The sequence below is a fragment of the Mustela erminea genome, chromosome 5 (assembly GCF_009829155.1).
Source record: "Mustela erminea isolate mMusErm1 chromosome 5, mMusErm1.Pri, whole genome shotgun sequence".
Classification (NCBI taxonomy): domain Eukaryota; kingdom Metazoa; phylum Chordata; class Mammalia; order Carnivora; family Mustelidae; genus Mustela; species Mustela erminea.
In genome coordinates, this window is record NC_045618.1 from 17,429,006 (window position 1) to 17,455,485 (window position 26,480).

A 26,480-nucleotide genomic window follows, 5' to 3' on the forward strand; every position below is an offset into this window, starting at 1 on the left:
TGTGATGAATTATCTGTCAGTCTTAAAGCTCCACTTGGAAACCTTCACTACTTCTAATGGCTACTTTACAAAGCACTCTTTTTTTTTTTTCCCCAAGGATAGATGGATACATCGTCCTTACATCTTGGTGGCTGGTTAGTATCTGGCTTGTCCTCTACAATGTGCACATCAGTCGTTGTTTGGTTGCAGATTCTATAGAAACAGTGGCTTTGCAAATAAGGTTTCCTTCAATGAAATGTAAGTTCTCCCACCCTGACCCACCTTGTCCAATTTCAAGGAACTTCTGACTCCAGACAGTTAAGCGTCTGACTCTTGATTTTAGCTCCTGTCATGATCTCAGGGTCATGAGATCAACCGCCACATGGGGCTCTGGGCTGGGCATGGAGCGTGCTTAAGATTCTCTCTCTCCCTCTCCCTTTGCTCTTCTCCACCTTGGGAAAAAAAAAAAAAAAAACCCAAAAAAATAAAAACTTTCTGACTCTAACTCAAAATTGATGACAATTAATTTTCTTTATTAACAATAGTTGAACTCCTCCCCTCTATGCTAGCCTAAGTGCAATGAATAAATGAACAAATGAAATGTATTATTTCAACTCTGCTAATGAGACTCAGTGTATTGGGCCCAAACAACTGAGACGTCCTCATTGTTTCCCCAAGTAATCCATGATGGTGTCGCTTGAGGACAAAATCAAGGTTGTAAGTTGGTTACACCTTTGAAAGCAGTGTCCTGTGATGCTCAGGTTCATGAGAACAGTTAGACGCTAGGATTTGAGCAGACGGCTTAGATTATTACCTAAGATCCTTATTCTATATATTTATGGGAAACAGCCTATTTGAGAACATGTTTAAAACACACAAAAATCCAGTCATTCAAAATTCTAACATTCTTCACAGGACACAAGTGATAATTGAAGCTTCCTCTAAAGATTATAATTAGAAATCTGATGTTAATGTGAGCTAATAAAATATATTTCTCAGCATCTCAATGGGAACTTTTTGTCTTGCCCCTAGAAGGAAGAATGACAGAAATGACATCACCAACTATCATTACATGAAACACAGCAGTTCACAGAGAACTAACACCTACATATTCTCACTGAATCCCTAAATTGTCACTAGACCAACTTTGAAGTTCATGGTCATGCCATCAGGAAGTGGCAGAGCCAGGACTCAGAAGCAGGCTTGTCAGACTCAAAGCCCATCTCCACTGAGATTTTTAAGATCTTCATCTTAAGAAGAACAAGAGCCACCATTCACTGGGGACTTATTATATACCAGGCACCTCATGAAATGTTCAATTTAACACAGGGGATGCACAGATAGCAAAGAAGACATTAACATCTGAAGCCCAGAGAACTTAGTCCCTTCCTTAATTTTATAGCGTAAGTGATAGTAGTAGAGTTTGAACCAAAAAACAAAACCCCTACCCTTTTCTGTGCTCCATTGGCTTCACATGAGCCACTTCTGAACGTCAATCACATAATAAGCCCCACTGAGCAGCTTGTGGCCATGGAGCAGATGTCAAAGACCAAGGGGTCCACCATCTTAATGTATGACTTGGGGAGCTGGAAGGCTTCCTGTTTGCCTAATGCTGTGCTTTCTTGTAACTCAGGAGGTCCAAAGGACACAGGGAAGTTGACCCTTGGAATCTGTGAAAGGATTTATTATTTTTATACCATTATGCCTTATTAACCTATTTGCCCAGGATCTACTTGACCCTTGAGAAAAACTGAGAAGGCTCCATGAGCCCAATAATCTAACAGATGGAGAAAGTCCACTGAATGCTGAGGTTCTACAGCAAATACAAACAACAGCCTTCCTATACACTAGCAGGAAACAACTTGAGAATCTCCAGGAGGAAGAAAAAAAAAAATCCAATGAATGTCAAGAAAACAGGGAAAATGCATAAAATGAACCTCACCAGAAATGTGTGACACCCATATGAGGAAAAACATAAACTTTTATTGAAGAACACATAAGCTTTTGGATGTGAAAACTTAATATGTGTAAATGCTAATTCTCTACAACTTAACTGATAAATCCAAACATTCCCCAACGTTATTCCAATAAAATATCCAGGTTTTTCTATGAAAACCTGACAAGTTAGTCCTAAATATCTTCAGGAAGATAAAGTGTAGAAAAATAGCCAAAATAAAACATGTTAAGGATAGAAATGAGGTGATATTTGCTCCACTAGTTATCAGAACTTACTATGGAAAAACCCAAAACGAACAAAAATGTTTTGATGCAGGAACAGACAACAAGACAGTATAAGGGAGAATAATTAAAAAAAAAAAAAAAAGACTGGCTGATTTGTCAATTTGTTATGCAATAAAGATGAAAATTCCATACAATGGGAAAGAGAAATAAATAAATTACAATAAATTATGTTGGAGGAATTAGCTATAGGTTTGGGGAGAAATGACTAAATACTTGTGTTCACAAGACAACTCAAATTTAGAGAGCTTAAAGTTAAAAAAATTAACAAAAGGAGAAAACATAGGTAAAGTTTTCATAATCATGGTAAAGGGAGGACTTGTAAAAAAGCAAGAGAAATGAAGTGCCATTTTATATAATAACATGCCCATGGCAATATACTCAATCTCATTCACATTCCTACAAAAGTACATTTAAACCCCAATAAAATACCCTTTTCCACCCAACTGGTTGGCAAAAATTTTAGGCTGTTTTTACCCATGGTTAGCAAGATAAAAAAGTGATTCCACGCACTGATGATGAGACTGTAATCTTTTTGGAGGGCAATCTGGCAGGATGTATTTAAATTAAAAATGACATGTCCTTTGACCCAGCAATCGCACTGTAGGATTTCTACCTTAGGGGAGATAAATATGCAGACACTCTATAGAAGGCTCTGTGCAAAATCATTACTAATAGCTCCAAAGCTAAAGGAACATAAATATGGATGTGATTAGTTGGTTGTGATTCTATAAACAACGGTGCAGTCACACCATGAAATCCTATGATATTCATAAAAACCATGAGGCAGACCTTTAAGTTGTGATTAACCAGGCTCCGGCATACTTTGACGTGAAGAAAACCCAAGTGCAGAGCCCATAACTAGAGTATGATTTTATGTGTTTGTGGGTATGTGTGTAAAACAAACATATAAAACTATAAACATGCACACACACTTGCAAGTGTAAATACTTAGTGGCTAGTATTTATTTAGAAATAGTGGCTATGGCTTCAGACCAGGGACGGATGGTCTAAATGGGACCAAAATAGGAGCATGGGACTCTCCGGCTCTCACATGCTCTCTGTCTGAGTTCACTGGGAAAAAGAGACTTGATTCCTAAAGTGATTTTCTACAGGTTTTACCATTCACAGTATAATAAAGCTTTATCATTTAATATTGATAATTTTATGATTTAAATCAATTATAATTCCTCATCAGCCCCCAAATAATTGCAGGAAGGTGTTTTGTGAAATCCATACGTGGCCATTTCCATCAGAGCAGACCCTCGTGGGCCAAAAGGATAGTCGTCAAGGACAATTACGTCAGACAGATGATCTTCCGTCACAGATGAGCTCTTCCCATGAATTCTGCATTCAATATGGGTCTAATTATGTTTATTTAAGATCCTTAATTGTCACTTATCTCCTGAGTCTTGGTTTCATGTTTGCCTGTTCAGTTTCAGTAATGGAACTGTAATCTACTATCAATTCATTCACAGGAAACACTTCCTTGCTGTACTTTTTCTGGTGCTGTCACAATTCAACCACATTATGTATGCGAGAATCCTGCAGGAAGAAGGCAGGGCCTTTCTGTTCTTCAGAATAAGATAGCTGTAGCCAAAGAGTCCTGTGTTCTTACATGAACTCCTGTCTCTCTATCACACGTGGGGGAAGGGGGGCAGGGAGATCAAATTGGTCGTCGTTCCCTTTTTGGGTGTATTTTTGTTCTATTTGATTTCCCTGCTCAGTCAGTTGTCTATTCCTCCATATGCCTTCTCCCTTCCAACTTTCCTTCAAGTTAAAAAAAAAAAAAAAGAAAAGAAAATAGCTCATTTCAGTTATTTCCTCTGCAGCTGCCACCAATCATTTTTGGAAGAAGGTGGAGATCATTTTAGGCCTGTGGAGAGACAGGTGCTCCAACACAATGCTAACCATTTCTGGGAGGGTATTGTAATACAGAAAGGAGCACTTCAGCGTCAAGGGCAGTGCGTACTGTGCTAGGAGGGAACCCCAACTGGGAGAGCTAAACATCTCTTTCCTCTCCTTAGAGTAAGTGAGGCATTTTTCCTTCTTTTCTCTTCCATTCTTCTTCCCTTCCTTCCCTTCTCTTTTCCATTTAACCATGATACTGAAGGGCAACGTTATGGACACAGAATGACTTGGGTCTGACCTTGGTCTTGTCACTTACTGAAAATGGAACGTGAAGCAAGGCACTCCAACTTTCTGAACCTCGGTTCCTTGTCCGTAAACCTGGATCTCCATCCCAAAATGGCCCCTCACAGGAATTTTTGGGAGGTTGAACGGGATTACATGTGTTGAGCCCCTAGGCTGGTGTTCAGGGAATGGTCAGTAAGGTCAGATCCTCCTTCTTCCTAGAGATCTTTGCTTGGTAAACCTGACTTCCGATTCAGGTAGCAAATGAGTGTCAAACCTCAGTCAGCCTCCAAATAAAAATCAAGGTATAAGTGAGCACAGATTAAAGTTACCGCCTAAAAACTGTGAGAAAGAGGAATGTGTGTCCCCTCCAAAAAGATAATGGATGTGTGTTGGTACGTATGCAGCATTTTAATTATCTTTTTAACATGGGAAGGATCGGGAAAAATAAATTCTAGCGCTGGAAAACATAGAGTCACACAATAAAACACCTCTTTCCCAGGGATTATAACTAAAACTTTGATAATAAAGAAGAGGAGGAGGGGGAAGGAGGAAGAAAAGGAGAAGGCATAGGAAATAGCTAAGCTCTCGTGACAGCAAGTGGCTTGGGAAGGGAAGTCAAAACTTACGAAGCAAACTACCACGAGTGAGTTTTTTGGAGGGTTTTCTTTCATCTCTTGGCTTGGAACCAACGATGATCCCACTGTAGAAATACACACAACCACAGGCAGCAAAAATATCATAGGGCTCCCCTTTTAGTCACTGAACCAAGATCAAGTATTCCTACAAGCAGGAGACTATGGGAAAAAAAATTCCCAGTTGCTATTTTGGAATAATTTTAAACTTGCAGAAAGTCTGCAAAGATCGTCTAATGTTCCCATGCACCCCTCACCCACTTTACCCTATTGTTATCATCTTATACTACCATGGTCCACTTTTTAAAATGAAGAAAGTGTTCATTGGTACAATTATCACTTATCATGATGTGTAAATTATTTTCACCAAACTCCAGACTATTTGGATTCACTCGTTTTTGCATAAATGTCATTTTCTGTGCCAGGATACAATCTTGGATACCCTACTGCATTTAGTCTTGTATCTAGGAGTTTCTTGGTCTTTTCTGGTTTTTATGGTCTTGAGAGTTTTGGGGATCAGGTGATCCTCAAATCGCCTAATCTTTTGTTTCTGCTTAGATTGGAGTTACGGGTTTGGGTAAAGAATACCAAAGGGAGTGACATGCTGTTTTCATGATGTCCTATCAGAGGAAGATGCTATCAACATAATGTATCACTGATTATGTCAGTCTGGCTAAAATAGGGTTTTCTGGATTGGAAACAAATCACTAAATCTGGTGCAAAATCAATGGAGAAGAAAGAGAATCTACATCACTTACTGGGAATTCTGCTTTGCCCTAAAAATGGCTCTCCTCCTGGAGCTACAGTGAGGTGTCATATTGGCATTACCTAAAACCTAAGGAGAAAACTTGTCTTTCTGGGAAATCCCCATCTCTTTCTCTCTTTTCCCTTGCTACTTTGCCTTGAGAGTAATCCCGATTGTACAAAACTACTTCGTAGTGTATGTGGCTTAAACTTTTAGAGAATCAGCAAATTTCTATTCAGGGGATTGGAGAAAGGGGCCCTGGAAGCCACAGAAAATGGGGCAAATAATGGAGAGGAAAGAAATGGACAAGAGTATCCCTTAATTCTGTGTATGAAGTGACGGAAGTCCTGGGCTCATTCTGAGTTGCTCACATGGAGAAAAGACCCAGAGCCAAAGAGCAAAGGATTTGAGAACTGAGTTGACATTGGAATCACAGCCCACATAAGGTGTGTCTGGAACAGTCTAAAGATACCCAGGTTTATTGCCTGTAAATGAAAATAGTTGACATTCTCCAGAGGATTTTAATATATCATAATATTCAAAATGTCTAGGATATAATCTAGAATTCCTAAACATAATAAAAACTGGAAAGTGTGACTGATGTTCCAAGTATGAGATAGTCAGATGTCAAGCTTAAGGTTACCCAGAAATTAGTTTTTTTCGAAGATCTTTAAACAATTATTAAAGCCATGATCAAAGAGATAAAGATAGACACTCTTTATGAATGGAAAGATAGGTGTTCTTATGAGGGAAATAAACTATTTTTTAAATGAGTAATTTAGAACTGAAAAAGAAAATATCTGAATGAAAAAAATTCACTGGAGGATCTGAATAACACAGTGAAGCAGAAAGAGAAAAGAGTCCATGAACTTGCAAAGAGACCAATAAAATTTAACCAATTTCTCCAACAGAGAGAGAAAAGAAAAAGAGTGAAAAGCTGAGACTCTCAAGTTCCCATGAGACAGTATCAAAAAGATCTAATATTCATATTTAAGTCCCCAAAGAAGCAGAGAAAGAGATTGGTGCAGGAAAAAAAATCTAAAGACATAATGGCAACAAAACAACAAAACATAAATTTGGTGCAAGACAAAAATATACAGCTGTAAGAACTCCACAAAATATAAACTAAAAAAAACCCATTATATTCAAATTTATGGAAACTAAAGATAAAGAAAAAAATATTGAAAGCAAAGAGAAAAAAAAATAACATATATGGGAACAACAATTTGAAGGACCACTTGGTTTCTTACCAGAAACCAAAGTTATCAGAAAACAATGGAACAACATCTGTCAAGTCTGAAGAGAAAAGAACTTCCAACTGGGGATTCTGTATGCAGCACACATATCCTTGAGTAATGACATCAAAATGAAAACATTCTCAGAAGAAGAAGAACTAAGTGAATCCATTGTCAGCAGGCCTCTTCTAAAACAAATGTCAAAGAAAATTCTTCAATCTAGAATGTTCCCGAGGGAACTCAGAACTTCAGAATAAACAAAGAGATAAACAAAAATGAAAAATACATGGGTAATTATAATAGAGCCCTTTTCTCTTGTGTTTTTTACAATATGTATAACTATCAGAAGCAAAAATGTAAACAGTGTCTCATGGAGTTATCAGTATCCGTGGATGTTATATACATACTCACTATGACATAAAGGGGGAACACCAATTCCTAGAGAAACTGCTTAAAATATACTACAAAGAGATAGAGTCTGAAAATTGATAGATTTAAATGGGTTACTCAAAGATGTTCAAATAATTAAGAAGAAAGTAAGAAAGGTGGAGCAGAAAAACACACACACACACACACACACACACACACACACACATACCACAGAGGCACAAATCAAGCAAATAATAAAATGATACACCCAAAATCAGCCGTATCGAAGATTGCATTGTATGTAAGTGGTCTAAACACATCAATTAATGATGGAGACTGTCAGATTGGATTTTTTATTTTTTAATATGCTGCATGCTGCTATCTTAAAGCTAGCAGAACTCCAATAGCCATAATAATGTATGCACCATAAAAACAGAATTTTATCTGTGAATGGGGGGGGGCACAAGATAAATTAAATCACCAGATAAATAAAATCCACCTAGTCATAGAATAGTTTTTTTTTTTTTTTAAATCCTCCTTTTTTAAGGTTTGACTGAGACAGCTCTTCTCTACAGCACACATGGCCAGGCCCACTGAAGTCAGTTAAACGGCTCTAGATGACCACACAACAGCCATTTGCTACCAGAGCTCTGATTTTGTTTAGCCCCCAGAGAAAAATCACTGGTCTGAGCGAATTGTAAGAATCTCATTTCTTTTTGCCAGTTAATGACCTATGGTGCACAGATGAGTCCGTTTTGGCCAACACCAGGTAAGAAGCCTACCAGGGGCATCCAGGCAAATGTATTTTCTTTTCAAAAGGAGAGAAGAAAAAAAGAAAAGAAAAGCCACTTTTTTCTTTTTTTTTCTTTCTTTCTTTTCTTCTTCTTTTTTTTTTTTTTTTTCTTTGTGAGCATGGACTCTCTTGCTTTATTTTGTAAATTCTGCTTTGGGATCTTTAGAGCTGTGGTAACCACTGCCACTAGGAAGGGAGCAGAGTATGACAGTGGAGGAAGAGGAGAGGAGTCCATTGAACCAACCCTGACAGCACCTGCTGTTGGACTTCTGGTTAAGTAAACAAGAAGTATACTTATTGCTCAAGCCAACGTTTGGCCATGCATTCTGCTACCTGTAGTAGCAAAGACAGCCCAATCTTTCTCAGCACAGAATGTCTACCATATGTGCATTTCTGCCTTTTGGGCATGGTTAGAGCCACTACCCTTCCCCCTTTCTCAACCACCTAATTTGGAAGGGATGGGGGGAGAAGACAGAGAACATCTGCCTAAAGAAGATCAAGATATAGCAGAGCAAGAGGCCAAGTACTATTCATTTATTACAAAGCCAAATAATATTATATGGGTTGGGATTCTTTCCCTCAAGCAACTCAACATTATCGAGTGCTGATTTTGTCCCAAACTCCGTTAGGTACTGCAGATACAACAATGAGAACATGTTCTGTGCTTCAAATGGCAGTGATGAACACTACACAAATAAGAATAGAAGGTGAGGTTGTGTTATAAAGAAAAGTGGACGAGGGAACTCTTCTGAAGTCGTGAGAAACTAACAGCTATTTCAGAACTAGGCAGAGATTTGTAGACCTTTCCACTTTCTTTCAGAAGCGATAAAGACACTTCGAAGTTGTAAATCTTCAGTAAAGTTTCACGTTAATAATTTAAACTCAAAGGCGGCAACAAAGCAACCTTTTATTTGGGATCTTTAAAAAAAAAAGGAAATACCTACTTCGGCAAAGTTTTAAAATTTCAATATGAGATCAATCCATCTGTGATTAACTCCTCACTAACTTGGAAATTTAGTAAGGGAAGAACTTAAAAGGGTTAGAAAATGCCCAGATAATGTCAGCTATGCTAGATGGTAGGGTTGGAAAAAGAGTTGAGAAGGAATGAAATATTAAAGAACAAAATGAAAATGAGGGTAGGCAAAAGGAGCATGGGCGTGGAGAACAAGTCCTGAAGGCAACTCCAAGTCGTCCTGAACTATGACAAGGAGGTCAGGAAATCCTTTAGGGTGGAGCAGAAACTTGGGGAGCACCCACTGTTTTGAAACGACCTGATTCATGATCTTGTTTACAACAGGAAGAATCAGTGTTCTGGGCTATTCGAATACCAGCTTAGAAAACCCGTGAGCCCAGCAGAACTCTTTGGGTGTTGTACCAGATTGAGAATCAGAGCGTTCATCCTTCCAGGCTGCGGTTCTTTCTCAGGCTGGGAATTGCAAGACCTTAGAGAGGCGGGGCTTGGGAACCTGGAGGTTGGTAGTTGCCAAGTTATCCATGAAAGCTTCCAGACAGCTGGCCACCCACCCAAAACTCACAGGAGAATTATTGCTGAGTTCCATTTTCCAGGGTATGTATTTCCCCAGAAGTACTGCAGATTAAATCATACATACGAGCCAGTTGCAGTCACAATCGCATAAACCAGCGCGAACCCAGACACTTCTGCAAACTGGCCCCACGCCGCCAGAAACCCCGCCCCCGTTCGTAACCATGGGAACGGCAGACACTCCGCGAGCCGGAGATTCCCTGTTCCGCCCCCTCCCTAACAAATATTGTTTCCCACTATCTGTCCACATGGGCGCACCGCCTCACTATTGGTCAGTGCCCCAGGACTGTGCCTTGTTCCAGCCAATAAGCGGCCTGTGCACGTGTACGCCTGCGTACCCCGATTGGTCACTGCCGCCTGATCACGCACTGCCTACCTGCGCCATCCGGTGCGTGGGAGCGCCTATGAAATGACTCAGTGGCCATTTACAACCAATCGGCACGAGGCAGGACTCACAGCCGGCCTATGGGCGCGCGCCGGGGGTGGGCTGTCCTGGCCCCTGTCCAGGCCCACCGGGGTTTGTTAAAGCGATAGGCCCCGCGGCGCGCCAGGGCTTCACCCGGTACCGCACAGCGGCCGCAGCGGCCCTCAGCGTGCGGCGGGCGCCCGTGACAGCGGCGCCCCTCCGCTCGCCAGGCCGGCTCCGGGCAGCTGCCGACCTCCCTGGCGCGGCCCCATCGCCCGGCGGGATGGGCGGCGAGGCGGGGTCCGCGGCGGCCGTGGGCTCCGAGGGCCGCGTGAAGAGCTTGGGTCTGGTGTTCGAGGATGAGCGCAAGGGCTGCTACTCGAGCGGCGAGACGGTGGCGGGACACGTGCTGCTGGAGGCGGCCGAGCCGGTGGCCCTGCGCGCGCTGCGCCTGGAGGCCCACGGCCGAGCGACTGCCGCCTGGGGCCCGAGCCCTGGCGCCGCATCCCCGGCCGCCGCCTCGGAGGTGGAGTACTTGAACGTGCGCCTGAGCCTGCGCGAGCCCCCGGCCGGTGAGCGAGGGCCACGGCCCCGGGGGTCCCCGATGGGTCACGGAGGCTCCGCAGAGGGGCTGGCAGGAACCGGGAGGGCGCGCGCCGGCGGATGCCCACCGGCTGGGGGGGAGGGGAGGGGGCGGGATCCGGGGCTGGGGTCCGCCCACTTGGTGGCCGGAGCCTCGGTTTGGTGGCTGGTGACGGGAGGGTAACAATGCCTGTGCCCCCCGTTGCAAAGCAGTGGGGACGATCCCGCGAGGGGAGTGCGCACGTCTTCCTGGCGCCTCACGGCCGGTTCGCTTGGGCCTGCCCAGCGCCAGGCGTCCCAGGACCTTCCAGGATCGCGGCTGGAATGAACCGTTGCCATGGGAACCTGTGATGAGCAGTCAGAAATCTAAGACCGGGGGATCTAGGTCCAGTCCCTTCTGGCCTGAGGGATGGAGAGCGGAATCAGACGATGAGGTCCCATGCTTGGTGCTCAGTGTTTTATGGGCCTCCCCTTCTTCCCATCCTGGAGGTAGACTCTCGTTCTCGGTTCAAGATGATTTAGCAAAACCTCAGTCTTGGGAAGAGGGAAGTAGTTCAGGGAGTTCAGCGGAAGTGTTTTTTGACCATCATACTTGGTTTCTCTCTTCTGGGAGCGGAGTAACTTAAGAGTTCTGCTTCTGCCCTATATTTTGTCTTTTATTCTTTGCTTCTTTTTGTTAACTTGCAACATCCCCCTCCCCTCCCAGCCGCAGTGTAGGCCTTTTGAGACAGTGGGATCCGGGTGTTGCCAAGTTTCCGGAGGAACGATTACCCACTTCTAGTCCACTCTGGTGAAGTCCAGTTAATAGTGCAGGTCTTTCCAAGGGCTTCTGTGTCAACCATGACATAGCTGTTTCATCTGTTTGTATACTCTGTGTATAAATATAAAATTTTATACAACTGTATATAAGAACTATGCAAAAATTGATCATCTTAATCATGAAAATACTAGGAACAGTGAGTCTTGCTCTTCAAGAAGCTGGTGGCAGCTGCTTTAACTACTTTACCTTCCTGCCTAATCAGCTTCAGCTTTTATCTATAGAAGGAAAAAATGGTATAAACAGTCTTAATGTTTTAACCTTCTCTGTGTCCTATACACAGGAAATAGTATGTGCAATTTTGACTTTTCCTACTTTGGAGAAGTAGACTGTTCGCAGTTAAATCCTCAAGGTATGTGAGAATCCCAAGTATTGTAGTGGGGAAAGAGCACATTTGGAACCAAAGCCTTCTTTTGAATTCACCAGTGCAGTGTGTTGGGTCACCCTCTCCTCAGTGTGGTTTCCAGGATCAGCCCACACATGCCTCCCCCAGTGGTTGGAACAACACAGATTTTCAAGATGGCTGACTGGAGTCAAGGATCATCGAAGAGAGACGTTAAAGTGGTTTTGTCCAGGACTTTGGACTCTCTAGATCTCTGTGCCCATAACTACTGAGTAAATAGAAGTGAGATTAATAGCAGTTGGACCTGGGATTAGCAATAAAGAAATTGCTTTGGTAGAATCTGGTCTGACAAATACTGTTTAGAATCACAGGCTAGATCTTCCTTTTTCTGATGGACTAGAATGTCCTAGCCTAGGCAAGCTGAAAAATTTTAGCTTTTCTCAAAAGATATCATACCAAATATTGGCAAAAATTGTTTTATTTAAAAAAATCATAGTTTGCTTTAGGGGATCTCATGAGAGGAAAAAAAAAAGAACACTCATAATATCTGTAGCTTGGAAGAAGTTAGCAAGTTTACATAACTGTAGATTCTCAGGGTCATTTGTTTTCCAAACACTAGCTGAATTTCAGTCATCCGAAGAGATTTTTAGAAATCTAGATTTTTGGAAAATGTGTCTATGAGATTTTCAGGAAACCTCCCTGAGTAACTGTTTGGCACTGTTAATCTAATCTACTTGCTATCATTGTGATTGATTTTCTTCATTTTTTTTAATTATTGAGGAATTATGGTAAAAAGACAAAACAGAACAGAGAATTGGTTTTACTTGGTCACCCACCAGCAGTATGACCTTGTGGGAGTCCCTGAACCTTCCTGAGCCCAAGTCTCTGACTCTGTAATGATGCTCTAAGCTCCCACTTAGTGCCTTGAGTGAGGAGCTCAGGCCATAAGACCATTGGTGACTGGAATGCCTCTCTGTGACACTGTAGTCTTCAGTGTATAAGGCAGAAGCACTGAATCATGAGAACAGAGGCGGAAATGGGCATGTGATTCAGCTTGTGAAACTTTTAACAAAAAAATAATAGTCATAAGAGAAAGGAAGAAAACTAAGATTTGTTTCCAAATCCTATAAGCTAGGTTTATCAACTTTCTCCATTTGTGTTCCTATTTATGTATGGAGGTGATTGAAAGTCTTGTTTTAAATGTTCTAGTTCCTGTGTTCATTTGTATTCTCTATGATAAGAGAATTTTCTCTCTCTCGGTAGCCCAAGTAATGCCCTTCTCCACACATGCCCACTGTGCCCAGCCTCATGCTGTTCCCTTCCTCTGAAACCCCCTCCTGCGCTTCTCCGTGCCGGCTCTCAGGTGCAGAGTAGGTACTGTCCCCTCCCGGGGCTCCTGCACTCTGTGCTCTTGACTCTGTGTGTGTCTGTAGCCTCCTCTCTTCCTGCAGTCTGTCTGAGGATTGACCTTACACATCTTTGTATCCACCATGCCTGCTGCCTAAGCGCTGTGAGGTTTGAACTCACAATGAAACCCACGTTTCTAAGCATTGTAAAGGACACGGCTTGTCATATTCCATAGTCCAAGGGTTATAACTTAGAACTTTTGTCCAGCTCTCATCGGGATTGCCTGGAACCTTTTACGCTCTAGCACAGCAGTAACAGTGCTGAGTCTCACTGGGAGGGCAGCTCTGGGCACAGCTGAGCCCCGGGGACCGCCTTCATCACTGTGGTTGAATAGGGCCTCATGTCCCTGTCCCTTGTTCACATTGCCTCCAAGTCCCCTACTTGTGCTGTGCTTCTTATTTGAATGACCTTTCAGTGGTAAATACCTTACTTTTATTCCCCCTAATATATTACATGCTGAAAATTGGGGACAGATTCAGAAGACTAAATGGGCCAATAATGCATTCCTGTTTTCTGAAAGTACAAGGTTAAAATGTTAATTGTTTCTAGTAAGTGAAAAAATATTCCATTTTACCAGCCCTTTAAATGTCTTTCTCTTTTTTGAATGAACGCATATAGTAGGAAGCTCTGTTTTTAGTATCAACTGACCAGGCAAATCTTGAAGAAAGTTCTCATTTCTGTTGCACTTTCTTCCTCTGAATCGTGCAACCCTTCATGAGGGGGTTTAGTTCAGAACTTGAATCGATGAGCATAAAGTGAAGGGGAAGTTTCTAAGTGTCTCGGCAGAGCTGTCTGAACCACGTGACAGCCTGGAGTTGACTTTGGATCTGAATGATGCCGGTTGTTTGTGTGTTCACGGGAACTCCAGCAGTGCCCGGGCATCCCAGGGTCTATCTGCCCCCTGCAGCTCGGCCTTGACAAGCAGGGCTAAGCCTCTGCGTGAGAGAAAACCCAGCTGGCTCACCCAGGCCCGGACTAGGAGGGAGGAGTCATGGCTGTGCTTGGCAGACCCTGCTCTGTATGTTGACTTAACCACCAATTAACTAACCACCTCTTAATTGGTAGAGCTTAAATGTAAATGCATGACCCTTACCTCGTAAGTTGTCCTGTTGGTTTGGCTGTTTGGAATTATACTCAATCTTCACAATATCCTAAGGAAATTTTTCACCTTCTTTTTGCATTTTTGCCTAAGGAATACAGAATCAGATTTTTATTGTACACCCAAAATAAATAGATGCATTTTTTGCTAAATCAGCTTTCAATCCATTTTAATATTGGTATTTCATATTAGTATAATAGTATACTATAACATATGCTATTAGTGTAATAACATTGGTGTGTGTTTATCATATAATGGGACACTTGTGCTAGTTTATGAGTGGGCAAACAAATGTGTATGTGTACACGCACACACGTGTTACAGGTATACTTGTGTGTGCATGTATACAGATATGTGCATGTATATACATAATGTGGATGTACATGTGACCTCTGGGTTCTGATACTTGTGTGATTGGTCCCTTTAAAGGTGGAAGCTGTATGTGTATATATATGGTTTGAAATTAATGAAACTTGGTAGAAACTGATTGACATTCTAATTCTCTAAATCTTAGAGATTAATGTACTTTTTGGAATATCCTGGATACTCCAGGGGAAACCTCCCTTTAAAAAAATAGGACTTAACTTGTGAAAATTCTTGATCTAATAGGAACCTCAGTTAAAAATGTATTTTCTTTTTTAGGTGAAGGCATCCTCTTACTACAGCCTGGAAAACATGAATTTCCATTTAGCTTTCAACTTCCATCTGAGTAAGTGAAACGATACTACTTTTATGATTTTCTTTCTCTGCAATACGCCAGTCCCGAGAAGAGGGTGCCGAGTATCTCTGAAACTCAGCGATGCCCGTTGATCTTGAATAGCCCCTCACAGACTTCCCCTGTTCACATTCTTCTTATTTTTTTTTTTAACCCAAACCAACACTTTAAGGGTGTTTTTCCAGTAGTGTTTCACTGAAAGATGAACTTCTCAATTAACCTCTTTGGTTCGTTTCAGACCTTTAGTAACCTCATTCACGGGGAAATACGGAAGTATTCAGTACTGTGTGAGGGCAGTTTTGGAACGACCCAAGGTACCTGACCAGAGTGTGAAGCGGGAGCTCCAGGTTGTTAGTCACATCGATGTCAACGCACCAGCGTTACTAGTGAGTCTTCCTCCTCCTCTTCCTCCTCCCCTCCCTTCCTCGCTTCCATCAGTACTGCTGTGTACACCAAGCCCGTGCGGTGCTAGCCCGTCCTGTCACTTTCTCATACAATCTTGTAACCCTTGGGCCTTCGCGACAAATGTGTGATTCTAGGTTGGGCAAATTACAAATTGTGTGTGTTAATACTATTGATTATGTCTCCGTTGTTCGGGGCTGCTTTTGCCAAAAAGTTACACAGGCTTGAAATGCATTAATAAGGCTTAATAACACTAATGCGCACACAGAGAGGGCTTACTTTCCCCAGAGCGGCCACATTCACGGGGCGGTGGTATTCTAAACTCTTCAATAATAGCAGGTTGAGGAACAGTAATTATGGAAGAGTATTAATCAAGCTCAGCCTGTTATTGAGGATCAGGCCATTATGCTATGTATCCTTCCATTTTGCATGTCATTTTCCAACATTAAGTAAGTGCGCGCAGCTGCTGTGGAGAGCCTTTCTCTTATCATTTCCTTATGACAGATTTGGCCACATTAAAGCATTGAACTTCTAATCATCACCAGAAATACTGTAGGCTGATAAGAAAGATTACGCTGTAAGTAACAACAGAATAGGCAAGATGGGAGCTAATGAGCTAGATTCTTTTATCTAAACCCATATTATCAAAATAATATAAAATTATACCTTGTACTTTCATGATAGCTATGAGGACCTAATGGTTCTTCATTTAAATATGAATGAATGATTTTTTTTTTTTTTAACTTCATAGAAAATACTGGGATAATTTGAACTTTCCATCATGATACGGATGCTCCAAAGATGTATCATTAGTGCTGGGGGTTTCTTTCGCTAGCCAGTGTTTTTAAAGAGAAGGGTAAAAAACAAGTTCAAAGGTGTTTCACCCAATTTTCATTCAAAAATGGAATGGACTTCACTGTAATGTTCACTTCGAGAGGGTGGCGGTGTATTGGTTACACTCTAGCTGCATGGTCCCTTGGGGACAGCACCCAATAGTCCAGGCTGAGGCTCCAGTTACAGCTGGAAGTTACCATCCACGTAACACCTTGGGTTTTTTTGTTGTTTTGTTTTTGTCTTGTTTTTTTTTTTTTTTTTGCAAATTGACAATACTGTCTTGTGCTTTTAGAACTACTTAGAATTGGGAAGGTGACTATTTCTAAACTATGGGACCATTGTGGCAAATGATTTAGGGAGATTTTATTTTTTTTGCCAAAAAGAGAAACTACTAATCCTTTAATGTTTTGGTTTTTTTTTTTAAGTAAAAGAATTGCTGCTTTAGGTTTTACGATGAGCTTTTTTGGTTTGCGCGTCTTTTAAATGGAGCATTTTAAATGCTAAAGGTGGGGAGGTCTGTTCAGTAACTTTGTGGGTCCTTTATGGTGGCCGTGTTGTGCTGTCCTCAGACAAGACCCCAAACCAGTCTCAATAATGGGCACTTGAAATTTCTGCCTAATCATGCATTTCTGAATTCAGGAAAAGACCATTTGCTTCTTCTTTATTTTAGATGCCAAAAGAAACAGAAGATTTTGATTATTGATTTTTATGCCATTTCTTCTTTTACCTAACCTACACATAAAGTCTTTAAAAGAAAAAAACATCTCTGTCATGTTAATAGTTTCTACTGTTATTTTTTATCATTACCTTAAGGGAAGGTATATCATTTTCCAGAATTATAATGATTGTAGGATAAAATAGGGTGGCATCAGCTTATTTGAGTCTGACAATTCATCTTAGTTTTCCTAAAAAGAGAATGATTTTTTTTTAATGCTTTATGTTTTAGCAAGTATTTTGCCTAATATGTCCCATGAGGATGAAAAAGTTGAGTTGTTTCCTAGAAGACCTTTCTACTCAACTGTTTAATAAAGAATGATGTAATTTTAAGTTCTGTGAGTTTTCTACTGGTTTAATTAAAGTCATGTTATTATTTGTAATTTTCAAGACCCCTGTATTGAAAACTCAAGAGAAAATGGTTGGCTGTTGGTTTTTCACGTCTGGTCCTGTCTCACTGAGTGCCAAAATTGAAAGAAAAGGATACTGTAATGGTAAGCAAAATTTTTGAAAGTCCAAATGGAAGAGTCATGCATGTTATGAGCTACTTTTAAGTGATTTTTAAATATTGTATTTTGTAATTCATGAGGTACAGACGTTTTAAAACATGGATAATATGGCTTTCTGTTTTTCATATAAATAATGGATATGTACGTATTTTTGTTTGGATGAGTGGAATCCAGTAAAACTCCTGGTATTTCTGACTTTGGTCCTTTCACTTGAGTGACAAAGACTAAAACTGGGAGAATGGGAAAATGCCAGCATTTTACTTGATGTTGCAAAAGAACGTCAGGAGCAGTGTTGCTCAGAAGAGCGCCGTCACGGCATGAAACTCCTGTGGGGCGTTCTGACCCCGTGCCGGGGATGTGTGCACAAACACGGGGCGTGAGCGTGTAGAACAGGAACTTCCCGAACAGTCAGATGGATAATGGAACCACCATTTGTGAAGGATCTGATTCCCTCCGCCGGGCCTGGCCTCCACTCCAGGGTTCTAGCTCACTGGGGATGGATGTGGTCCAGACGGTGGAATGGTGGACACATAATGGGGGTGGGAAAGTCACCTGCTCCGCCCATTGTTTCATTTATGCCTTCACATGGGTTCCTTAAATGCAACGTCTGTGTTCCTCTGTTAGGCAGATTTTAACTTGATGGGCATTAATGACTTTGTTAGTGATCTTTTGTACTTAAGATAGTACTGGGTCATTTATTTTTAGGTCTTTTCTTGATTTTTATAGATGCTAGTCATTTACATATCTTTCAAACAGGCAACGTACTATTGCTACATTAGAGAAGCAAATAATGCAATAAGTAGAAGCCAGTATCTACCAAGACCTGCAGTGAATTCTCAGATCTCTGATGCAAATTCACAATACAAGTTTTCCATCAAAGTTTGCGTGGCGACTTTTGCTTTAATTGGTTAGTGGCTCTCTTCCACCATGGTAAGAACTTTCTGAAAGTCTCTAAAGGTGTTTTTGTTCTCTTTTTAGGAGAAGCCATTCCAATCTACGCAGAGATAGAGAATTGTTCCTCTCGGCTGATTGTTCCCAAAGCTGCTATTTTCCAAACCCAGACGTATTTGGCAAGTGGGAGAACAAAGTCCGTCCGGCACATGGTTGCCAACGTGCGAGGAAACCACATCGCTTCTGGGGGCACCGACACGTGGAATGGGAAGACTCTGAAGATCCCACCTGTTACTCCGTCCATCCTGGATTGCTGCATTATCCGAGTAGACTATTCCTTAGCTGTAAGTGGAGAGCTCCTTACAATGGAAAATATGCGGTGCTCGCTGCCGTATCTGCACAAATATGCACATGTCGTACCTGGGGAAGTGTCCTTGTAGGTCAACATTACAGCAGACCCGGGAATGGTGAAGGCTGGCCTTTCTTTTTAATTGAAAACTGTCCCCCTAAGGAACTGAATTAACTAACATGCATTAAGGGGTATTTGTTATATTGAAAACATAGACTTCATTTTTTATAATTACTATGTAAGCCATGCTCGCTTACAGTAAAGTATGTTAAGGCTACCGTTCCCCATCGCAGAGCAGTCACTGGATTTCCTGGGCTCTTCGTCTGGTTTGTTCTTCATTTTATTTGGTCATGATCATTTACAGTTTTCTTGGGAAAGTGGTGGCAGGCAACAAAGATCTTGCTTCTGTGGAAAAAATAAATTGGAGGTCTAACTTAGAATTTTGCCTTTCTTTCTTTTTCTTCTTCTTTTTTTTTTTGACCTATTAGGTGTATATTCACATTCCTGGTGCTAAAAAATTGATGCTCGAGCTGCCGTTAGTGATTGGCACAATTCCATACCACGGTTTTGGCAGCAGAAACTCTAGCATCGCCAGCCAGTTCAGCGTGGACATGAGCTGGCTGACGTTGACTCTGCCGGAGCAACCTGAAGGTACGAGGCTTGGAGGTTCTTTGCGCATGGCATGTTATGCGTAGGGCCCCTGAGGACCGTGTAAGACCACCGGTGCTCAGACGACGGTGACTCCCGCCACCACAGCTTTCCAGACTCTTCTGAGTACTGGACATTACAAAACTGCTTTCCTGGCAGGGACCTGGAGAGCCTAGCTTATCCCGGACACAGAGGTGCTGATGGCAGAGCCTACAATATAGTCTTCGTCTCTCAATTCTCATTTATTAACAGTAAGACAACACGAAATAGAATCAGCAGACAGTGCTATGTATTTTCTGTAGCCTCATTTCAGTGATTTTCTTTTTCTCACGTGCACTATAACCTGCACCTCTTAGAAGAGTAGAATACAACCTAGGACAACCTAGAGGTCCCCGGATACATCCGTACTAGGGGACACTTATACCAAGAAGCACTGTAGCTTAGATGTCAGGATGATTTGAAAGTAAATGACCAAAGGGCTCATTCTCCAGGGTATTGTTGAACCTGTGACCTGCAGACCCAGGAAAGATCATAAAATAGTTTTATTGGAAGGTTTTGCCTAAAACAAGTTTTCAGTAGGAATGGTAGTGCCCCCCAGGAGAGGTTTGGAAATGGTGGTGGTGGGGGGGTTGTTTATTGTTTGTAGCCCAACTGGCATTTTAGTTAGCAGCAGGCGGAGATGCTGTGTGTCTTGGAATGCACAAGACCATTCTGCACAAAGAATTGTTCACACAGAATTTTGTACCACCTCGTATTAATGAAGGTGTTTTTATAATTGCCTGATTTTGGTGTACATATAAATAGTATTATTTGCCCAGTTTTAATATGAATTTGCAGGATGGCAACTGCAAAGTAAATCAATGAACAATTATAGTTTATTATCATATTTTTATCAATAAAGTTCACAGTTTTGAACAAAAAAAGAGTAGAATACAGTAACTTAGTAGCGATTTCACAACAACAGAATATTCTGTCTTGATGGGCACAAAAACTTGCTCGTTAGAGGCGGGGAGAGGGAACCATTGTTTGCAAATTTAGCTAAATTTCTTATTTTGATGAGAGTTCAGAAGAGATTGATGTGATGAATTTTTGCATGGATTTCTGAGACTCTTTTTTTGTCACAGCGCCACCAAATTATGCAGATGTGGTGTCCGAGGAGGAATTCTCTCGACATGTGCCTCCTTACCCCCAGCCCCCTAACTGTGAGGGAGAAGCTTGCTGTCCCATGTTCGCCTGCATACAGGAATTCCGGTTTCAGCCTCCGCCTCTTTATTCAGAGGTAAGCAAAATTAAAGAAAATGAGACTTTTAGTTTGCCCTCGGGAAATAATCCTTTATAAGTATCTGTTGCTGATTCCTAATTAGTAAGGGATGCATACTTAAAAAAAGTCTTCTAGTGATGATAGACCTGCACTGATCCAATTACCTCCTTTTGTAATATTTTCTTTATAAATGATAGTGTGCCCATAGAGTACTGTGATCGCCTCTAAATTGTGTTCTGTGGCCGTGGAGTACAAAGCACTTAAGTGACCCGCTGGGACTTCTTAGTAATAGGCTCAAAGCTTGGCTTCTAACCACTGTGTAATTAGAAGTAGACACTGAGATCATTTGCCGGGTGCTGGGGTAGTAAGCCTGGTCCTTGCTCCTTCCCCTTCCGCAGGTTGACCCACATCCTCCTGATGTCGAGGAGACCCAGCCTGTTTCCTTCATTCTCTGAGCAAATGTCAGAAATCACTGTGTTCATCATTAGATTCCAGTATCCGTTCCTTCCCCGACCTTGCCTTTCTGGAAAAGAGGGAGAGAAGAGGAGTGCGAGGACAGAAACGAACATCCAGATCGAAGGTCATAGAAATTAAAGAATATGTGAACTTCCCAGTGGGCCAACAGGATTCTTGCACGAGCGGATGATAGGGTTGTGTGTCCCCTTTAACTCAGCGAAGCAGATGTGAAAAGTCAACGTGACAAGAACGTCCCGGAAGCCGAAAGTGACCGAGTAAGTGAAGGGTGCCTGCGCTCAAGAGAAGAGACTGTGCGGAGAGTGGAAACGCTACGCAAGCGTCACTTTCAAAAGGTTTCTCCAAGTGGAACAGAAGTTACCCCAAGCTTTAAGGAAGTATAGACTCATTGGGAGCCTTGATTTTGAAGGAGGTAGCAGCATAATAGGAAAGGCCTGCTCTAAAGATGCACTGTGACGCTGACATCCAGGGGCTTCGTGGTTTCTTACAGTGTCCCATAGGACCAAAGTCCCTGGGAGAACCTTTTGATGAGGTCCTAATGTGGTGACACTTTATAAATCAGCTCTACAGTATTATGAAATCAAGAAAAGGGTTCCTTGCAAGGCATGTCAGTTCAGAGGGGAAAGATGAATTTTAGCATGAGAACACGTTTTGTCAAAGGCTAGATTTTTACCCCCTTTAAGTACTTTGGTAGGATATGTGTTTGATTTTCTCCATGTCTTATTCACCTAGGATCACAGTAGAAAAAAAAAAGGAAAAAAAAAAAGGTTATGTCCTCAGACTGCCTTGATAACTACACAGGAAAAAAAGTAAAAAAAAAAAAAAAAAAAAAAAAACCAAAAAAAACCCCAAAAGCCTTTCTTAACCTACCTCTAGTGGGGTTATCAGAATCTTTTGAAAACTCTAGGCCTGACGGGCCTTGTTTGGAGTTTTCGCTAATTGGCAGTGGCAGTCCTCTTCTGAATCACTGAATCTGCAGGTGGACCAAGGGAAAGATCCATACGGAAGTTAATATATGTCTGCCAAAGGTATTTAAAAATAAACGCAAAATCAAAAGAGGGTACAAATAACCATGGTTTTTAAAAAGGACAAACTGAATTCCTGCCAAGAGCCTGACGCCCGCATAGGGCAGTCCCTGTGCTGTGCACTCTTAACTCCCATTCCATTTCTTCGGTAGTTCCAGTTAAACTGTGATTTTTTTTTCTTTCTTTTTCGTTTTGGTGCAATATTTTATTATCATTTAACCTCAGGATATTCCGACCAACAAGATTGTGTTGCTGCTAGAAGTCTGAGCAGTGTTTTTACCATCGCCCACTCCCCTTCTGTTCGTGCCCACATGGCCTCTTACTTCTCCTTTCGTCTGTTGTCGGTTTCCTGAGCTGAGAGTGTTCCTGGACCCTAAGTGGAAAGGAGGGGAGGCGGGATCCCCACGATAATGATTTTGGACCAGCCAAGTACTTTGGTTTTCTCGATGTCCTTATGGGTTCGACCCAGAAACTCTGGTGCTTCCCATGCAGAATGCCATACTTCATTCCCCAGAGCGAGTGATTTTTCTTTCAGTCGGTATATTCAGTCCCAAGTATCAAAGTTCCTCTAGGGTTAAGTTTTGTATTTAGAAGTTAGCTGGCCAATCTGATCAGGGATTTTTCTACATGCATTAGGTAAACGTATACTTCTCCCCCTTCTGGACATACCTCTCTTTGTAATCACGTAAGCATCTTAGGCAGTTTTTTCATCATAAGCCACTATTTAAAATCACAGTGCAAAACTGTTACACCAATAATTGTGGTACTGAAATTGTCACAGAACTTTATTTCCTGGTTTGGTTTTTAGTGCCTTTTTTTTGTTTAAATTTTGCTTTGTTTTTGTGTATTTTTAAACAAATATGTGTATTTAAGTGTTATCTAAGCGGTTTTGTTTTTCCTCTAAAAAAAAAAAAGATCCTCTTCAGTTGTTTCTTGACTTCTATGCCTTGTCAAGACATTGTCTATCTCCGTGGTACCAAAAATAAAGGGAAAGAAGCAAAGCAGAGCGGTATGAAGGAAGGAAGTTTAGTTATTTGGCCCCATGTAGAAAGCCAAGTCGTTGGCTTCCAACGACTCAGTGGAATCCTTCACTAGGATTGCTTTATCACCTGTAACAGAGACATCATGAAATGTGCTCACAAAATTAAAGCAAAGCTGATTTTGGAGCACTTAAAAGAGTAGGTAAAAGGTATGATTTGCCTTATCAAATTGGTATCAGTATATCTGACCTTAAGCAGTAGGTTGAAACTGCATACCTTTTCTCATAATCAAGAAATTATTCTATGAATGTAGAAAATTCTACATTGCAACAGAATTCTTGGGAATGAAGATAAAAATTTAGCTGCTATTTGCTTGTTATTCTGTTTAGTTTGCAAAGAAACTGTGGCCTTAGAGTTTTCTTTTTGATGCAAAATTTTTTGAAATTGAAAATGTGCATCTTTTGGCACACAAAATCCTTCGATGGGCGGAACTTTAATTTTTATGTTTTTGTTTTGCACAATAAAAAACTCAGTAGGCAGGGGTTTTGTTTTTGATAAGTTAACTATGAAAGTTTTTTTTAAATTATTTTTATTATTAAAAATGTAACTCTTTAACCCACAGGAAAAAAAAAAAAAAATAAAGATTGTATTTTGTACTCTGGTTTGAACCCCATGGGTTCCTTTTGTTAATAAAATGACACTAAGGCTGTGAGGTGCTGCTTCTGTGTTTGCTTTGTTTTGGTAAGACTATGACTTAAATCCTTATAGACTTAGGGGAAATGGGTACCACAAGACAAAGTGTAATTGCTGTTAAATTAAGATCCTTTGTTGCATATGCGGACTATCAGCAGGTCAGAGGGCCCTGGGGGCTTCTGAGCCTGGTTTTACAGTGGGCTCAGTTTCCCCAAGGAAATCAGTGTTTAGCATTCCATGAAGAAAAGTGTAGCATGAGTAAGCCTAAGCTGTCTTGGTTGTTGAGAGCGTGTTACCTTCATTTATTCCCAAATGACAATGGTTACTTTTTAAAGCTTCCGGAGCTTTTGTGTTTTACGGGCCACGTGTTTCCCTGGGAAATTTGGTGCATCTGATGAGCTGTCCGGGGACCCATACAGGAAGGCACTGACCAAGTCAACCTCCCCTTTCAAATGGGTAAAAGCCACACATTTTGTATAAGGACTATGTAATGGTACATCCATCTCAAGAAAACTGCCTGGATCCTCCCTCCTCTGGAAAATTCTCAAATTTAGCTAAGTGGTAGAGCCCTCATCATTTACTCTAGGTGTTCATACTATGGGAGATAGAGATAGTCTTAAATAAAGATATTGTAGGTCCACATTGGCAATCGACATAAATGGAGACATTTGTCTCACGCAATAAATAATGAGGCAGAATTTGCCCTTATTGTTTCTGTAGTTTCTATGCCAAAGTGGTGGGTTCTAAAATTTAGAACTAGGCAGGACATTAGCAAAGAATCTAGGACAAAGCCCTCCTATTACAAATGAGGATACCAAAAACCCAGAGGTGGAACCTCAAAGTCTGACCTACATTCTCCGTAAGATCTCTGCTCACTCTAAGATTTCCTGATTCTGCTAGTTTAACAGAAGCCACAGAAACAGCAATCACTTAAAGCTACACAATGTAACCCTTGCAGAACAGGATACTAAGCACATGCTAAATCAAGAATCTTCTGTGTTTCTGTCTAAAAGGCCTGCCTCCTGAAAGGATACCAGTCTTTGACTAAACTGCTTCCTAAGGAGGTTTAATTAGTAGCTGGGATCTTTTCTTCAGCAGAGGGATTTGTTTTGAACTTTATATTTTGAAACAGAGACCCACAAGCTGCAATCATAGGACAGAGATCATGCGTCCCCATCACCTAGTCTCCCCTAAAGGGAACATCTTTCACAACTATAGTACATGACCCGAGTCAGGACCCTGACACTGACACATGACCTACCATTAACTAGAATTCAGGACTTACTTGGATTTGGCTAGTTTTTGAATGCAGTCATTGTTCTTGCATACAGTTTTTGTGGAGAATTCCTTGACATTCATTTTATCATGTCTAGGTTCATACCATCTCCACCACAATCAAGATAAAAAAAAATCCCATCACCACAAAGAAACCCTCCGGCTGCCCCTGTGCCTGAACCCCTCCCCTTCCTAATCCCCTAATCTCTTCTCTATCTCTGTAATTTTGTCATTTTTGAGAATGCAAGATACAGGGAAGTGCTCTGTACCTTTTCCAGTGGCTTCTTCACTCAGGGGAGTACCTTTAAGATCCATGCAAGTTGTAACAACAGTTCGTGCCTTTATGTTTCAGCTGAGACATTTTGGAAGCACAAATCGGCTATTACTGACTTTGAAACTTCATTTTGCAATTTGCAAAGAAAATGTCTAATGGGCGCATGATACCTTTGTAAATATTTTGGTTTTGATTTTGAGAACTACCTTTTATGGACAAAAATACGTAAATGCAAGTAACAAAGATTTTTTCGGGGTTCATTTTTAGCTTGCCAAGGAATTAAAGTATTTTACCTTTTTAAAAAAATATATTTTATGTATTTGTCTGAGAGAGAGAGAAAGCACAAGCAAGGGGAAGGAGAAGGCAGCTCCTGCTGAGTAGGGAACCCAGTGTGGGACTTGATCTGGGACCCTGGGACCACAACCAGAGCCAAAGTCAGATTCTTAACCGACTGAGCCACCCACATCTCCAGAGTATTTTTCCTTTAGATAGAAAACTGTTACATTATACTTGAGCAGAAACACCTGTGATGAAAGTATAAGCCAAGGAGAAACTACCTTGGGCTATTTATCCTATCAGTACCTGATAAATTTTCATATAAATTATACAGGAAAGAAATTATATTTACCCTGCATGTTTGTGTTTTGTTTTGTTTTAATTAAATCTTGTAGGGTTTTTTTTTCTTCTTTTCTGTCTCTGCTTTAATTCCCTTCTTTCTAGTCCTGCTGATTAATATCTGAGATGAAAAGCCCCCTTGGAAGCTGAGAAAAAATTAACTGTAAAATGCATACTTTCTTCTTAATGATACAATATAAAACACAGACTTGCTTGCTAAGACAATTAGATTTTTGTAGACAAGAGAACTCTTCTAGAGGCCATTACACACTAACCTAAGGAGCTTTTCCCTAGAAGAAGACATGAATCTGTCAGTGAGGGAAGGAAGCAGCAAAACACACACACAGAGGGGTGAAGGCTGATAAAAGGTCACCAGTGCCAATTTCCAGAAGGTCACCGGAGCTGAATTCACATGGAGCCGTTGCTGTGCTCATGGATAGCAGATTTCATCCCTGCCCACATTTTCAAAAAACCAACATGTCTTACGTGGACAGGAA

The 26,480-nt window shown here is 41.3% G+C and overlaps 1 protein-coding gene and 2 long non-coding RNA genes across 5 annotated transcripts in view; 1 reads left to right on the plus strand and 2 right to left on the minus strand.

Annotated features, from left to right (window-relative positions):
* The window catches only part of LOC116590424, a 38,380-nt gene extending 38,019 nt beyond the window's left edge, over positions 1 to 361 (minus strand). The window contains exon 1 of the long non-coding RNA XR_004285605.1: positions 262 to 361. This is a non-coding gene — a long non-coding RNA (uncharacterized LOC116590424). The remainder of the gene's footprint in view (positions 1 to 261) is intronic.
* A 37-nt stretch (positions 362 to 398) lies between these two features.
* Positions 399 to 14,408, minus strand: LOC116590425. Its single transcript, XR_004285606.1, has 3 exons — positions 14,319 to 14,408; positions 10,047 to 11,529; positions 399 to 431 (listed from the first exon to the last, which is right to left on the minus strand). It is a non-coding gene; the product is annotated as an uncharacterized LOC116590425 (long non-coding RNA).
* Positions 10,341 to 22,160, plus strand: ARRDC4 (arrestin domain containing 4). Of its 3 annotated transcripts, XM_032342156.1 has the most exons (9): positions 10,341 to 10,648; positions 11,759 to 11,827; positions 14,967 to 15,033; positions 15,278 to 15,425; positions 17,381 to 17,483; positions 18,477 to 18,733; positions 19,227 to 19,389; positions 20,511 to 20,665; positions 21,046 to 22,160. In XM_032342156.1, the coding sequence occupies exons 1-9, from the start codon at positions 10,360 to 10,362 to the stop codon at positions 21,100 to 21,102; spliced, it is 1,308 nt and encodes a 435-aa protein (XP_032198047.1). In that variant the 5' UTR covers positions 10,341 to 10,359; the 3' UTR covers positions 21,103 to 22,160. The 3 variants fall into 3 exon arrangements, with proteins under 3 accessions (XP_032198047.1, XP_032198048.1, XP_032198049.1); XM_032342157.1 differs by lacking the exon at positions 11,759 to 11,827; XM_032342158.1 differs by lacking the exons at positions 10,341 to 10,648; positions 11,759 to 11,827 and adding an exon at positions 10,990 to 11,147.
* Positions 22,161 to 26,480: the final 4,320 nt, after the last annotated feature.

Excerpts from the sequence above, each read along its gene's own strand:
- ARRDC4 (XM_032342156.1), top strand. The coding sequence starts at position 10,360 with ATGGGCGGCGAGGCGGGGTCCGCGGCGGCCGTGGGCTCCGAGGGCCGC. Across the intron at positions 10,649-11,758 it reads CCTGCGCGAGCCCCCGGCCG|GAAATAGTATGTGCAATTTT; the intron begins GTGAGCGAGGGC and ends TCCTATACACAG. Across the intron at positions 11,828-14,966 it reads TTCGCAGTTAAATCCTCAAG|GTGAAGGCATCCTCTTACTA; the intron begins GTATGTGAGAAT and ends TTTCTTTTTTAG.